The sequence below is a fragment of the Lates calcarifer genome, linkage group LG20 (genome assembly GCF_001640805.2).
Source record: "Lates calcarifer isolate ASB-BC8 linkage group LG20, TLL_Latcal_v3, whole genome shotgun sequence".
Taxonomy (NCBI): domain Eukaryota; kingdom Metazoa; phylum Chordata; class Actinopteri; family Centropomidae; genus Lates; species Lates calcarifer.
Genome location: NC_066852.1, coordinates 11,881,669 through 11,899,057, shown reverse-complemented (window position 1 = coordinate 11,899,057; position 17,389 = coordinate 11,881,669). Strand labels below are relative to the sequence as shown.

The 17,389-nt window shown below is 41.5% G+C and overlaps 1 protein-coding gene across 2 annotated transcripts; it reads right to left on the bottom strand.

The window, feature by feature from the left end:
• Nucleotides 1-492: 492 nt before the first annotated feature.
• nlgn3b (neuroligin 3b) lies at nucleotides 493-15,797 on the bottom strand. 2 transcript variants are annotated; one of them, XM_018692443.2, is made up of 7 exons: nucleotides 15,446-15,797; nucleotides 11,376-12,047; nucleotides 9,356-9,415; nucleotides 8,311-8,460; nucleotides 7,246-7,431; nucleotides 4,622-5,411; nucleotides 493-2,587 (listed from the first exon to the last, which is right to left on the bottom strand). In XM_018692443.2, the coding sequence occupies exons 2-7, from the start codon at nucleotides 11,854-11,856 to the stop codon at nucleotides 1,789-1,791; spliced, it is 2,466 nt and encodes an 821-aa protein (XP_018547959.1). In that variant the 5' UTR covers nucleotides 11,857-12,047; nucleotides 15,446-15,797; the 3' UTR covers nucleotides 493-1,788. The 2 variants fall into 2 exon arrangements, with proteins under 2 accessions (XP_018547959.1, XP_018547960.1); XM_018692444.2 differs by lacking the exon at nucleotides 9,356-9,415.
• Between the last annotated feature and the right edge of the window lie 1,592 nt (nucleotides 15,798-17,389).

The following is a 17,389-nucleotide window of genomic DNA, read 5'->3' as shown; positions in this document are numbered from 1 at the left end:
ATATTCCACCTCTTTAGCATTACACACAAAACTGATGCAGCAGAACCAGAGATATCATCTTTTTATGCAACTTGACCACTGACAGTTTGGTTGGACATTGGGGTGAGTTATGCTAATAGTTGCTAATATAGCCGTGAGTCACTTGTCTCATGCAGAGATGAGTGGACTACAGAGGTCTGGTAAGCCCACTTCTTTCTAGTCTTGCATAGTCATGCCTAACTCCACAGCTCACTCCACACCCCCAGACCTTTTTCATTTTCGGGCATGTGGGCTCCAGCAAACATATTTACAGCCAATATATGAGATTTCACACAGCTTCCTCTAGAGCCACATAAGGCTCTAGACAACTTTTCCACATATGTAGTAGAACTCCCCAAGACCTATATAAAGCTTATGAAGTTCTCTTGACACTGTAGACTCTTAAGGACACATTACAGACACTTATTATACAAATAAACTGTAATGAAACCCCACCTTTTGACAAGACTCATCTTTAGTTCCAAAAATCTTTTAATAGTTGTCTCATTTAGATTAAACAACATTATGATAGGTTCAAAGAAATCAAATCTCAAAGCTTGATGTCCATCATGTCCATTCAGTAAAGGACGACCCCTGGATATAACTTGGTATGCACAGGGTCCAAACCACTTAAAGAAGGAGCAATAATCTGTAAGTTTCATGAAACTCCTTTTTAAATGTGAATAATTAAGTTGGTATACATACAGTTACAATGTAATTACAGTTATCTTTCTGAAGACCTTACAGTATTCATAAACAAACAACAAATAAAATGTTGGTCTAAGTTTATTCTGTACAAACAAGCCAAGCCAAAAGAACCATGAGTTGGTTAGAGTAGGAAAACACATTTTAAGCGATTCTCTTTTTTTATAGTGAAGCATTAGTTATAGTCCTACAATGAATTAAGCAAAAATTATGGACACGTGAAACAAAAATATAGCAAGGATACTCAAATAGACTACAATAGATTACACAACACTACATATGCAAAACTGAATGGTTAATTTCAAACATTTCCTAATTTACATGTTTTGTAGCGCATTTCTCACCCACACACACATCCACCCACCCACACACACACACACACACACACACACACACACACACACACACACACAGGGGTGCTATATTTTGCACTACCAGATAGAAATATTTTGGATAAATTGGACATTTTTTACCACCATTTTTACCAATATTTGAGTAAATTTTTGATCAATTGTTGTTATGATTCCACAGTAATTTCTTATGTGAGCGAGTTACAAGGCATTTTAAAGTAATTACAGTAAAAATACATTTTCATAATAAGCAATGTACCATGAGAAATATGTATAAAATAGCTTGATAATAGTAATAATAATACTGCTTTTCGGCTTTTCCCCAGATCTCATCTCTGTCCACCACGAGTTGTAATGTCACTTTGTTCCACGAGATCAAAATAGATATCACAGAGTAAGAAAAAGCTTCCCATACAAATCCAACTGTATAAACATTATACTAAGTTCTTGCTAGGTAAAGTTCCAAAAAAGCCAAAGTGGAAAATGAAATGCACTTTTTTTTCTTTTTGACTGCCTTTTAAAATGAGTATTATAAAATGACTCTGCAGTTAGACTTCCTATTATGAGAGAGCAAAGGCAGGATGTTGGCGTTGTACACCTTTGGAAAAGACAGAACAAACATACTCAATCCTATTTTACCTACACATCCTAAATACAGCTTTACATTTTCCATGTTTTACGTACGTCATATTTCTCATCTCCATCTCGTGCCAGGCTATACCCGTGTGGTAGAATGGGTGCTGGGCAGGCCTGCAGAGCTGTAACCGGCCGGGAAGGTGCTGTAAGGACTCATATTGGAGAGGCCCATCAGGGAGTTGGGGATCATGGTGATGTTGTTAGGGGTCATCAGCGGGATGTCGTCAGGGGAGCGGCGCTGGGTGAGCGAGTAGTCCAAGCTGGGCGAGACGTGAAGAGGATTGTGAAGGGCTTCACACTGGTTCCTTTGCTGGGAAGACAGGGTCTCGTCCACAGTGGTGGTGTGGCTCACATTGTTGCCTTTGCTGTCACGCTGGGGACTGGGCTGCTGGGATGTGTCCTGCCGACTGCGCTTGTCCTTGCGGTAGTACAGAGCGGCGAAGGCCAGGACGTTGAGGAAGAGCAGTGACGCCCCTACAGCAATGGTGACGCTGAGCTCTGTGGAGTAATCTCTTGGGTTTGGCATGATCAGAGGACCCATCTCCCTCCCCCCTTCGCCGTCGCTGTGCGCAGTGGATACAGGAGGTCGCCCGGTGCCGCCAGACCTCCTACCGTTGGACTGGGTGGGATCCAGCGGGGTGACCTTGGTGGTAGTGGAGGAGTAATGGAACATGTCATGGAGGTTGTAGAGATGGGGTACCAGGTGTTTCCAGAAGGCCACCTTGGTGGCACGGTAGTGATCACGGATACGAGGCTTCAGGCCAATGTGCAGGTACAGCTGGTCGTAGGGGTCGTACTTAGACCAGGCCACCTCCTCAAAGCGGTTGGCCTTGGTGTGGATGAACTTGGTGTCCTGGGGCACTGGCTTGTTAGGATCCCTATGGACATATCACAGAAATCTTGGGTCATAAAAAATAACTGTGTGGGAAGAAAACTACGAGCGGTTGATAAATGAGTACCTTTTTTATCAACTCTCAGACTCTGTTGTTCAAATGAACGATTCAGAATTAATTATTTTTCTTCTATACATAGTTGTTTGTTGCATTGAAGTTAGTTTGCTTTTTTACTGTGATTTTGCAGCTGGGATTGGCTCCAGCCCCCCGTGTCCCATAAGGATAAGCAGTATAGATAATGAATGGATGGATGTGAATTTGCTGACGTTTGCCATACCATAATGTATACTGCTGTCAGGAAATATCTGCATTAATGTTGTGATGATTTCTCCCACATTGCTCGGCCCTGCATGGTATAATTGTAATTTTGCCATTCCAAACACGTGGAGACAGAGGAATTTCACCAATATAAGGGCAAAAAAGGAGGTCAACGCAATGTAATATCACCATCTCTCCTCAAGGGCTCAGCATTCCCTCATTCCTACACACTGACACTACACAGCAGCCTACAGTGACCTGTGCTGTGCTTCCTCCTACTGCTAGGGTCACTGTGCACAAAGAACCACTGCAGCTGTGCATTCAATATGCAGGAAGACTCCACTGGGGCAGCAGTGGAGTCCTCCACTACAGTGCGGCTCACGTACAAATCGCTTATCTTCAAAAACACACACAGCAAATCTTTGTCGCTGTATCACAAATTGTAAAGCAAGCTGTCAGGAGGAGAGCCGTGGAGTTTTACTCTGTTGCACTTTCAACTGGATGTTTTTTCCCGCTCTGAGTCAGTGTTTGTGTAATATCAGGTCAACATCAGACCATGGTTTGTCTTTATATAATAAACTCATTTGCTGAAAATTGGAAAATGTTATTAAGCTGGAAAAGTCTACTTTTGTCCTTAAAATACTTTAAAATGACAAAAGAAACCTATTGATAGATACAGATAGATATGTTTTCTCTGTAGAACCGAAATAAATACTCAACAGCCAGAGGGAAAGAAATCTCCACAGTGAATTGTTCATCTCTGTCTGACCAGCAGCTTGAAGGCTTCATAATCAAATCTATACAGTACCTTCAATAAAGACAATGTTATTTGATACCAGTGTACGAATACTGTATATTACAAGAAAACACAGTATATATGCAGTATATTTCTGTACTGATTATCTGTGCCAACCCCACTTGAAATCAAAACTCACAGTAAAAGTCGGGCAAGGTTTATGGAGTGCATCTTAACTGCCTCTTCAAACTTTCTCTTAAATATAACCTTTTTGTTAAACAGTGAGGAACTGCTCTAAACATTTATGTGAATTAAGCTGTAAATTTTAAGATCCATCACCTTTAGGAAGTCTGCCCAAAGTGATGAAAGTTTGCTATGTGCATAAAGAGAGATTTCACAGAGGCCTAAACACAACACTGGCTCTTTATGAAAAAAAAAAAAAAAAAAAAAAAGCGACAACTTGGCATTTAGAAAGACACAGCTTTCATTAGATAGCCTGTACAGGATTGTGTGGACTCTGCAGTTTTTTCAGTTAACATCACATAAACAGTGGAGCATAACCTGTCTTTTTTTTTGGCATTTGGCATTGAGTGCCAGTATTTGTCAAAAGTATGGGTGCAAAACCAAACTGTTTTTACACATAGCATACAGTGAGACATGTCAATTTATAGCCTTTTGATGTTTGTTAAAGAATTCATATTAATTGACAAAAGCTGAAGCACAGACTTTTATGTGTGAGGAAGGAAAAAAGGAGATAAGGCTGTGGGAGTTCGGGCTGCACTTAATTAGGAGACACTACTGAATCCTACGGTCATTTAATCAGGGTAATAAGAGAAGGGTAAATGTAGACAGGAAGTTGAACATGTCAACACAAATCAGATCTGCATAAGTAAGGCCAATTGTGTTATACCCTATAGGTTTGGTTATGCGAGACTAGTTATACCCAAGCGCTGATTCTACTGCATGGTAAATATGTGTCAATGAGGCACATTCATCTTAACATGTACTTTGGATTTGCTACTCACCCACTCTTGGCAAAGTTGGTCCAATAAGTCATAACCACAGCGCTGAGCATGATGTCATTCCTGGAGAAGTTGCATGGGAACAGATCAGTCGGGCCCACCATGGGGATGCCAAACACATAAGGCACCTCATCTCCATGCGCCGAGTCTGACCACACAGGCTTCATCAGGCTCTGGCAGTGGTGGTAGAAGGCGTAGAAGTACGTAGGCGAGCCGTAGCGGGCATGTAGGTCAGCCGTCACCACTGAAGGCTCAACCCACTGGTGGTCGGTGAACAGAGCCACCAGGGTCTTCCTCCTGGTCTCCGGGTTGTCCTTGTCAGCCCAGTCTGTGTACATGAATTTTATCGTCTCCCTCAGGGTGTCCTTCCCTTCTGGGTAGCCATACAAACTGTCCACAAAGTCTGACACAGCAAAGTCAAAGTCGCTGCCAGACACACCGTCCTCCAGGTCCATCACGTTCTCCACGAAGCGCAGTCCCTCTCCCTGATTGACCCCCAGCATTATATCATAGTTGAGGAACTCGCCCTGCTCCATCAGGATCTCTGGGTCGTCCGGGATGACGTCTCCATCGATGACGGGGCCGAAAGCCACGCGGTACCGGGCTGGCTGGATGTCTTGCTCCACTAGCTCCTTAGCGCTCTTCTTCTGCAGGCAGGAGACCATGTCCACGGTGTCGAGCACGTTGCAGCCGACCCTCTCGGCCAACATGCGGGTATACTTGACTGGCTGGTAGTTGACAGCCCAGCTGGACAGGGCTGAACCGCTCTGGATGATGGCTCTGTGGAACAATCCTTGGGATGCAAAATACAGAACAAAAAGACACAGGACAAAGGCCCAGAGAATGGTGGTTAGTGCTTTAGCTCACCAAATCATTATTATTAAGATCTCTCTGAACTGTCCTAAGCAAATGCATGACTCACTTTACACTAATTGCGATTAACAATTAAATCAAAGGGTTGCTAGAAGACAAACGCAAACAAGCCTACATGTGTGAAGTACTTTGCATACTAGCCAGGAAGATAAAGCAGTACAAATAGTGAACAAGCCAGATAGTTGAGCCTTGCTGATGAGAAGCTGCTCAGTTAAGCAGCTGGCAGAAGAAATGAACTGGTAATAGGATGCTGGTTCCTACTATTGTTATCATAATGATGAAAAAAGACAAAAATACTTGCTTTCTCTGTTGATCCTCTTAGTTGTTTCATGTGGTGTCATTGCTATATGCAGATGAGGGTGAACACATGTCAAATTAATGATCAATTTGCGGCACTGTTTCTATGCAGAGGTGGCTTTCTCCACACCAGTTACTGACGTACAGTAATTGTAGAATTGTTAATACTGTGCGTCTAACAAGCTGCATAGCTTACACTGCTGATGCCAACTGTGCGGTTGAGGGTCTGTGCAAGGGAGCTGAATATGCAGTAACCCTGATCCTTCAATGTTGATACAGTAAACACGCTGCTCTGTTGAATTGTTTATATGCAGTGCGTCACCTCTGTCTCTAGGGATTTTGCATCTAAACCTAAAAATGACAAGTGATACGTATCAACTCAAAAATACTCTGCCGAGGTTAAGGCACTGCAGTCGCTGGAAAAAGAGTGCGGGGACAGTGTCACTTTCTCCTTCCTTTGCTGTCATTTATTTCAATTTTTTTTTTTTTTTTGGGCAGCAGCTAGCTAGTCTACTTCAAAGACAGTCGGAGATCTTTGTGCATTCGCTGCAGCCGGGCCAGGGCATCAAATACAAGCCTCACAAAGGACAGTTGCCGCAGCCTCCCTGGCACTGATAAAAAAAAAAAAAAAACCCACACAATTTCTACCCTTCTTGTGATTCTGTCCAGCATCAATGGGAAGACCAGCGCAATAATACCACAGAGATAAGAGGTTCAATTCCCACTGGGCCACCCCTTATTGAAATACACACCTTTGATTCTTCCAAGGAGCTTTAGTTAAGTGTTTACCAAATAGCATGTTTTTATGTTGCCTATTTTATTTTTCAGGTATCAGATACCAGTTTTCTGTGATACTGTATATTGTATATAATTTCATTTAAATTGTTTCATATTGTTATTTAAAAATAATCTTACATATGAGAATATGCCAAAATCAATGGTAATTTTGATATTTTTTAGACAAACTTTTACCACACAGTGCAGCAAGGTAAACAATAATATTGATCAGTTGGAATGGTAAAAAAACGATGGACACAGGTGAACGTGATGACATGCTGAAAACTTTATAATGCCAGTAGGCTTCTTTAAGAGCTTCACATTTTAAGAGGCAAAGCTTTTAGGCTGATTAGATTGAGTAGAGGGGAACAAAAGCAATCACTTACATAACGAATACCCCCTTTACCCTATTCCCATATCATAACACTTCATCTCTTGGAAAGACTATTTAGAGCTGCACTTGAAACAAAGAACGGATTCCAAAATGATTAAAAATGAATGTTCAAAAAGTAACACTGACAGTTTCAAGATAGGAAATGAATTTGATTGAGAAAATATGGAATCCTGTATCTGGAGTTTGTGGATTTTGACATTGCTTTTGCATTGCTGTATTTTCCTGTGCATTACTTCCTACGTGCATTAATCACTAATATCAGAGATCATTTATGGCAGGTTTTTACCCTCTGAGTGATGGGACAGCGTTAGCAGACTGACACAGGATGCACCGATCCCAGATCCAAACACTGTGATGCGGCCCGGGTCTCCACCAAAGTAACCAATGTTTTTACTGATCCAGCGAAGAGCTTGAATCTGGTCCAGGAGTCCATAGTTTCCTTTTGCAGCCTGGTCGCCAGTGCTCAGGAAGCCTGAGGTACATAAAGACACAACACAGCCAGTTCTGAAATAGAGATCTACAGTATATGTCACAGCTTTGATCTAAAGTTGTAGCCCAGCAGGGCATCCGAATGAACCGACACCGTTTTTCCCTCAGGTGCAAATATGCCTTTGCTCTCTCCTGCTGTGTCTCGACTACTTTAGTCAACTCCTTGTAATAGTCTCCAAGCAGCGGTGCCCCTCAGGAAGTGATCAGGGCTCTGCTCATCAAATCTGAATGCTCTCCTCGCAGAGGTGACTTCATAAGATTCAGCATGCATAAATAAATCTTTCACTTGTGCCAATTTCTTTAAATGAATTTCATAAAACCACACAGAGGTCACTGGTGCTCTTACAATTGATGCTATAACTTATTCCCTTGTCTAGTCTCATCTAAACAACATACTGTTTTGAATGTTAAACATGGTGAAACGAAAAAGTCTTGACCTTGTGAGTGCTGAACCACCCCCAATACTGTATTTACATCATTTTTTTTTCTTTCAAGAATGGCAAAGGCTGATAATCTTGTACAGATTAGATAAATCCATCTAAAGAAGATAAATTGTGTTTTCAGAATGGGTATAAAACAGCTTGTACGCAACAAGGACAAGGCATGATAATTATTTACATCACTTTACCTCTGAGGACAACATTTGTATGCAAATGCCATGCTGCTGAGATCTCGGTTACCTATATTTTCTCCTACTGTTTCACATTTTTCTGTCATGTCTGCTTCTTTTTATAGGTTGACTACAGCAACATAAGTGGAAATTAATGACCAATATTACTTTTTATTCCCCCAGATTAAAAAGGGCTAAATACCCCCATTTGAAACACTGTTAAAAGCTACCACACTGAGACTCTGTAATCACCTAATATTCCAATTCTGTAGTTGAGTGTGACGACAACAACGTTCCCATAACTGGCGAGCACGCTGCCGTCCATCATGTTCCCGGTGCCCTCCATATAGGAGCCTCCATGTATGTAGACCATCACAGGTCGGGCTTCAGAGTCCCTTATATCTGCAACGTCAACACACACACACACGCTGAGCAAACAACTGCAGAGACAACAGCAATGAAATGGAGAGTTAATGGAGCACTTGTTACTAAAACTTTATATCCCAACTGTTCAGTATGAGGTATGGGTAAAGACTGCTTAGAAAAGATGCTTAGAAGCAGTGGTAGTAGCCTGTGGTTTGGAAGCTGTAATGACATTCAGAAAATGCATGGTAAATACATTTTGACACGGGGTGTATGAATAAAATGATCAAATATAATTAACAACTGTTTTAGAGCGTGTGTAAGCGCTCAACAGAGCATACTTGTGCTCTGCACCACATCTGAAATTCTCAAAATAGAGAGAGGGAAAAAAAAAACTATTGATTTGACTTGTGATTTGATCTCAGTTGAGAAGGAAATTATGTAATCACCAAATTTTACAGTTCAACATATAATATGCATGCACAAGCACAAAAAACAAGTTTTATATGTGCAGGCTTGAACTGAAAAGTAACCCACTGAGCTCTTGTTATCTAGCATAACCTAAAATGGAAACAGTAGAAAATCTCTAATTTCATGTTTTCAGACCAATTTGTTACACAGACTAACGACTGGCTTTAAAAGGTACTATAAGACAGATAAGTATTTAATGCAATCTCTGGATCAATGTGAAATGTAGCACTTACTGAAAGCATCGCAACAGAGCTCAACTCAAGACATGAGGTGCAGTAACAGCAAATTTATGTAATCAGAAATCAGATAACAGCTGTTTTCATATTCCACCCAAAACAAAAGCCCCCCCCCCCCCCCCCCCATGGTTCCTCAGGAAAGTAACCACTAAGAACTGTAAGATCTTTATCTACCAAACTCAAACTAAAAGAATCCATGCAGCAAGACTTTAAGCTCTTAAAAATACCTTCAGATATATGAGTCTCAGCATGTGAGAAAGCCGCCCCCTTTTTCTTGTGTTGGCTCCCTGGGATTCACATAAGGAAAAAAAAAGAAGTACAGAATTCAAAATAGCATGGTTGACTGTGCTTCTTATCTAATGTTCGGCCCAATCAAACTGACAGAATCAGGAGAAAAAGGACCCATAAATTATAGGCAAAAAGGAGATTAGCCCATTTACATGCAGTATGTTGCACTTTTTTCCCCCTGTAATTGCTTTCTGACAAGATGTAGATGACATTATGTGAAATCTTTAGAGATGTATGACACAATTACACACATTTATATTATGAGTTAGAGTTGCAAAATAATAAGTGGTGTAATTCTGTTTTAGTCAAGCAAACAAATTCTTGTCTTTTGTTATATTTGTGAAAAGTGGCACAGTGTGGGTATATGTGCGCGCAAGCATGCGCATACACACACTGTTACCTTTGAATGGTTGATTATCTCTATCTTCGTAGTGACCCAGCTGCCTCCGCACTGACTGGAGAAACACATTCTCTCTCTCTTTACAGCTATATATTTACACAAACTTTCACGTTCATTCTTCAGGTGAACCACTGCAGGATGATATAGTTTATTAATGAATATTTAATAAACTCTGAGTTGAGTGGGTATTAAGCCACAAAATAAATATTTAATAGTGGGAATTTCAAAAACGCACTCTTTAATTTGACATGGCAAAAAGACTGCTGGAGATGAGCAAAAGTGAAAACAGCCAAGGCTTCACATCAGTTAGACAAAAAAATAAAGTCACATAATGCCCGAGGTGTTCTTTAAAAAAAAACAATGGCAAAGTCTGAAGATATAAAAATGTGTAGGACCAACAGGTTAAGTTATGTCCCTTGAAATATGGATGCAAATGTGAAATTTAATTAACCTGTTTGTGTGCCGGGTGACAAGGCCTTTGGGCAGCACTCAGACCGGGGGGCTTTGTAAAACGTGGGCTACACCATTTTGGACAGCTACCTCTCGAGCAGGCTGTTTATCTGCTGTTGCTACGCTACCACAGAAAAGCCAGTCAAAGAGCAGCGTGTTACATACACGAGCTGAACACGGTTAAACCCTGAATGCCGAATGTTTTGTATCACACTGAATGCCTGAGAGGGTGGCAGTATATTCTCTGGGACCATGTTCAACCGGTGTATTGAAGCAACCTGAATTAGAGAAATCTGTTTGTTAACACCTGATTCAGGGAAGATACAGCATCACTGTGGTGTTGACATTGTTCTGCTAATCTACAGATTCACAGCAGAGACACAAAGTGATCCCTTGCTGGTTCATTTCACAGCTCTGTTAGATGCAAAAATAGGTTAGGATTCAGCAAGCAACAGACAGTTGACTCCTATACCTCACTAATTGGCCCCCAGCAGACACACTGTCTGAGCAAAGCAACAATTCTGTAAAATATAAGGAAATTGTCATTTTTAACAAACACAGAAAGGTGGCACTTCTAGCTTTACTAGATCTCCTAAGTAATTCTTCATGATTACCTTTGATGCCCGGTGGTGACAGCCAAATATGCTAGGCTCATCATTTTAAAGCTGCTTTTATTGCTTAGTTTGGGTGTACCAATACTTGAACAACACCTTACCTCAGCAATATTTTACTGGAGGTCTATTAGTGAGAAAAAAAAAACACATGCCTCCATACATTTATGTTTACTTACGCTTCTCTGTGTGGATCTACACACAATCATTGGCATCAGGGCAATGTCTCCAACCCGCCATGACTACCAACACAAGACTAATTTCCTGCTTATCAGTGGAGACATGATTGTTATTTCAAATGAAATATGATTGCAACACGTGAGTCCATGATGACACTGCTTTGGATGGTAAATCAGCCCTTGGTGGCAGCAATGACATGAGCAGGGGGAGGGATCACACGCATGCTTTATGATAATCACAGCACGACATCAGGGCCACGATAAAGGTGATCGATGGACATGGGAGGTCATTGCTGTCCATTTCACCACACCAACTCACCATCCTCTGTCGGAGCGTAGATGTTTAGATATAAACAGTCCTCGCTCTGATCCTGAATGTAAGTGGCTACTGTGTCCAGGTTATAGGTGAACCATATGGGCATCATGATCTCTGGCACGGTGTTGTGGATGTTCTGAGGGCACACAGGCATGAAGTGGGTAGCGTTCTTGATACCTGACCAAGAGGAGGGCTGCTCTGGGGGCATGAAGCGCTTCTCACCCACGGGCGGAGCAGCGTAGGGGACCCCCAGGTACTGATCGACGGGCCTGAGCACCTCACTGGGCACAGGAACCCTGAGGCCCCGCAGTTTCCCAAACTGGGTGGTGACTGTCGGGTAGAATTTCTGGCTTGTAGCCTTGGTGAATGACCAGCAGGAACATAATATCCACCAAAGAAGAGCACAGTGGGTGATGGTTACAGTCCCTTGCTGATGTAGCAGGTGTGCAGGCAACAGATGGTCTCTGAATGTAACCAGCCACATGGTCTGGGCAAGACAGTGCCCTTTGCACAACACAAATGCACACTGTAGTGTCTGCTCAGTCCCGCTGCACCAACCCTGTCAGACAGACATCACTCACTGCGCGTTTGACTCCGATGATTTTCAAATCCAAATACACCTCAGTCAGGTATGGACCACCTCCACTTCCTCTTTTCATTGCAGTGCACACAGATCTGAAAACAACATGATTAGAAAAACGATCATCAATGGAATATCAAAACTGCTGACTAGAAAAAAAAAATATTGGCCAGTATCTTGGGGCTCTTGATACATATATTTATATCAGATTAATATCAGTATGCCACATCCACAGTAACACTTTAATGTTAATAAGCTTTTGGGACAAACTGCTGTCTTAAAAGAGCAAATTTATGCTTTTACATCTACAAATCACTGAATACTGATCTCTGTTTATCAGTGGAGGAGGTGAATGGGAGGAATCTGAAAAACCCATCTGCTGTGATGTTGGAGTGATGCTGTGAAAGCATCTCAAGATAAAAGGTGTTGAGCATCCCTTTTCTTATGTAAAAGCAACAAAGTGAATAGCAACAACAAATCTTTAATATTTATTGAAGAGAGATTAGAAAGACACGTTCACTGGGAGAGAAACCTCTGATTTCATTGTGATGTTTTCAGTGTTTAATATAATATATATAATATAAAATAGGGAACTTTTTTGTTGCTTAAATCTGAGTAACAGTTGTCAGCAGCTGACTTGAAGATGCATAATGGAAGTGTTGAGCATCCCCAGAACAAACATGTCTGATGGGACCACACTAGCACCAAACCCTCCTCATAAAGCAAAGTAATTGCAGGTTAACTGAAAGACTTGAGGCAGGCTTATAGGCAGCAATGGACCATTTGAGTTCAGTAGCAGAGGAAAAGGATCGTCAGACACTTCTTTTTGAGACTCAGATTTGTTGCAGTCTACGTCAGCCGCAATCCACTTTTTCTCCTCACTTTTCACTTCTTTAAGCAAATAAGTTCACAACATACCGCATAACTGCCTATTTACAAAATAGATGTAATGGAAGCAATAAATGAAATCCTTTTGATTTAATTTTTTTCTTATTTCTAAGTGGAAGAATTCCTTGATCTCGGATCTGCTAGTCATTCCAGTCATATTGGGCTGCTTGATGCAAAGATCCAAACTTTTCCTTTACCTACGCATAATCTGTTTGAACCCAACTGCAGTCACCAGAGCTTCTGCGCAAATGACAAGAGGAAACTGGTTTATCAGCGCGTGCACGCTTCAGTATACAGAAGAATACACATTCACGCGTAATTAGATATGCTGTTGGTCAAATAAGGTATCAAATGTAGGCTCACTCATGGCAAACTACAGAGAACAACTCCTCATAGTCTAGGACAGCATTAAGTATAATACACTCAACACAAGCTTCTCGCTGGCTTGTCAATGAACAAAGCAAAAACAAGCTTGTTAACCTAATCAGATTTATTGACGAGTACTACCTCAAGCATTGTGAAAGACTGCAGCTAAACAGCTCTCTTTGAATGTGACGCACCTGTCTGTTAAGACGGGGGACGATTTCTTCCTCAGAATTTGAGAAACTAATTAGCCACAGATGTGGTGCATTGGCTTTTCTCTTTCCCTGCAACATTTTGTTTACCCTAGCAGGAACGTAAACACAAATAAAGGCGGCTCGCTCTCCATTTCACAGATGCAGCACATTACCTGCTGTGAACATCATTCCACTGTCAATTTCCAAGCAATGAGACAAATCAGACACATTATATTCTCAAACAGTGGTATCACAGAGGTTCATTTGAGAGATGTTGTACATCTCTGCCCTAGGCCAGCTTTGTCTGTATTAATTAACACTTCCCCATAGCCAAAAAAAGGACAAAACTTGTTCCATCCCCATCTGCTATGTGACAATGATGTACGGCTCCCAAGACATTAAAATGGAAAAGACAGAGAACCTGATTTTCTCTTTTTTTTCCCCTGTAGATGTGGGCACATCTTCTGGAATTGACATTGATAATGAATCATCTGGCAAAAATCATCTGTTCACAAAATCTGCTGTGAAATGGATATCAGTTATCATATTAGCAGTAACAGGCTGTACAGTGGGCATCACCAGTCAGACTTGGTTAGTTGTCTCCAGCTTAAGAAGCAGCCCTGGCAGCAAAAAAAAAAGAAAAAGAAAGAAATAAGACACCGCTGGGGCTGCTGTAGATCAAAGCCATAACATGAATTCTTAAAATGAGCGGCATTTCCTTTTAAATTACACATGCATTCATGATATTAGTACTGATACATTAGCATATTTATTTGCTATTTGACATCAAATCAAACGTCTAATTTAATCCAAAGCAACAAAGGCAAAGTAGCTCTATGATGGCCATACCTGATACAGAGTATTTCATTTTGTTTCAGTGATTGTGCTGCAGACAGTCAAAGCAGCTGAATACTGCCTTCAGCTGGGCTGCAGAGTATTCTTTTTTCCCAACTTATGGTCAGCGATGGGACAGATGTGGATAAAAGCTTTATAGCTTACACCAAATGGGCCATGTAATAAAAGTGAGCCATCACTCAGTCAAGTTTGATATACTGCAAGGTTTTTTGTTTTTTTTTGGAGGGGGGGGCATTTAGACTGGCAACATGCCCGGCAACAGGGGGAAAAAAAACATGGAGAAAATATTTCTTATCAATTAAACGCTTGCAATAACTCAGCAACTGAGTGATATGTTCAAAAATCTGAATGTTTTACAACCACAACACATCATTCTATTAGACAGTGTTGCACTGGTCAGATGTTTATGCATCACAGTGGTATTTTGGGTCAAAAGACCTGGGTCTCCTGGGTTTCCTGGACCCAAATACTTTAATTCCCATTTGACTGACTTGATCCCAGTTGCAGAGCTATTAGAATGATTGCTGTAATCATGTTTCACCCCCTCCATTAGGCTACTATCTCTACACCTACATCATTGACAGGCACACAATTCAACACCAATTCACCACTAATAAAAATCTCTGGTACAACATTATCGATTAGGTTCTGGTAGCCTGGGGGCCCTTGACATGAAAGCAGTTTGAGAAGGAGCCTAGTGTGTCAGACATACTGGGCTCCCAATGCCCTTGTAATTCGACTGGTATGAATCAAAACCGTTTTAGTGGATTCCCCCAAATCCCCCCCTAATTTAGGAGTGCAATAAAGAGGGGGTGAGGTTGATGCAGAGGAGACTATACCTCGTAGAGAACATGCAGGTAGCGGTCAACATCATGATCCGCGCTTTGTAAATTAATGCAAGGATCCAGAGCCACAGAGAAAACCAAGCCACAGCCCAGATAGCATCGACAAACTGCTGTAGTGTGTGTGCGCTGCCTCACGTTGTGACTGGGAAGCTTGTTTAATCTAGGTCTAGGACGGTGTAATATTGGATAAAATGGGGAAAAAAAGACTGGCGATGTTCAAACAGAATCTATCGCTGAGGATTCGCTTTAAATCAAACAATTAGCCCAGTGATCAATCTGAACAAAGATTTCGTCCCATGGAAAGAGAGAGAGAGAGAAAGAAAAAACAGAATCATTGGGTTAACTCACCTGCTTTTACAGAAGCTGATACGCGCTCCATCTCGAGATTTCCTCCATACCATGCCCGTCAGTCTCGCTATAAGACAATGGGGGGCTGTGTGTGTGAAATATGTCCCCGGTTTCAGTATCAAACACACAGATCTTTACTCTCTTATCTCCTGCTTTGCACAGTCTGTGTGCTTTGCGCATTCACGACGCCAAGGTCAGGAGCGCCAACGGTTTTAATGGAGCGCCCACCATAGAGATCTCTCTACGGCGCCCACTGCCAGCGCGTTACTAGGCAACCGCCGGGATACGCCAGTGCATTAAATTCACCCTCCAACAACCGACAAAATCCCAATTTAGAAACCATTAACTAACCACCTTAACCCCGGACAGCACTCACCTACTCACACGCTTTGTGCTCGGGCAAAAACCCATCTACCTATGACCAGATAAACAAGTGGCTATTCAAGAAGTGTGCAGGCCTGCGTGATGGGGAGAAGATGTGCATTTAGAGTAGATTATACATTTCACTGGGATAAACAAATTTTTTTTTTTTAGCAAATTGTGACAACCGTGGCAAAATTGGGTAGGTTAAGAAAACGCTGGAAAAACTGCCAACCGTCCTCCAATGTGCCCCCCTAGTTTTCTTTGTAATATGTTTTAAATTTGATTCCTAATAAGCTCATCTCCTTGTGGCAAAGTCTAAACAATATGAATTCACTCATCCCACTGTGGGAATTGTATAAAAAGAAAGAAAGGAAGGAGGGGGAAAAAGCAGTGCTGAAGAGCCCTGTAATGACAGCCCTCAAACATCAGGTCCATGTTTGACAAGCAGTCTGGATAGGCAGTGCTGTGTGGCAAAATGACCACAGGTGGCAGGAAATTACTCCAGGACAGGAAAATGGGACTTGCCTCTTTCTTAGAATAAGTAAAGTACTGCTGGATATCATTGGACAGATGTGTTTATTTTAAGCAATCTTCATTTAGGGATTTGAGGTTGTTGATAATGCACCGCCTGCTAAGCTTTTTATTTTTTTTTCTAGGTAAAAATGAAAATGTGAGTGCCACACTGGAGTCTGCTTTAACCACACACCATAAATCCACTAACATACAGTATACAGTATGAAGCGATATCCAGATAGTTGCTGACAGAGCAAACATTTTCCCCACATATGCTTTTTTTAAAATGCCCAGTGGCCATAGCTGTGATGCTGTGATGCTGTGCTTTTTGTGTAGAGCAGAGGGATTGTCTTTGCAGTCCTTCAGAGAGATACTGCCTAATGATGTCTGTTTCAAGCTGGGTTACAGAAGCGAGAAAAGCCTTTCACAGAAAAAAAAAAAAAAAAAAAAAAAAAAATCCAAAAAACAATGTCCTGCATTTATTGTGTGTGGCTCAAGCAGGGAACAATCTTAGTTTTTCCTCAGAAGGAAACAAAGGGTGAATATCAGATGCAGGTTGAATCATAAATGCATGTGCATTATTACCCTCTTGTATACAAGTTAGCTGATGCATTTCAGGTCATCTGTGGTTTTAGCTGGGTGGTATGACTCCACAAGTACTAAGGACAGTTTTTTTTTCTGTGGAGTGGGCTCACCAGTATTACCCTTGTGGCATGTAAAAAGTCCAACAAGTTCATTTTGGAAGGAACACGTTTTAATTAAAGACACAATTTCCAGTTCAGATATTTGCAGTCGTGGACAGTTTCTCCTCAGGAAGCTTAAGTGTGGGCTGAATCAGCTTGATTAGGGACAGAGAGAGAGAGAGAAAAAACAGCTTCTGTGGCCATGGGTGTACCAGGACATCCATTGTCCTTTGGTGACAAATGAGAGAATATTTTTCATTTTCTTTCATAATGAAAAGCTTCACATCTGGGGTTGAATTGACATGTCACCAGTTGTACTCAGAGAACTGTTGCCATGGTGCTACAGGCCTCAAAATACAAATTCATATCAATCTGACAGGCACCA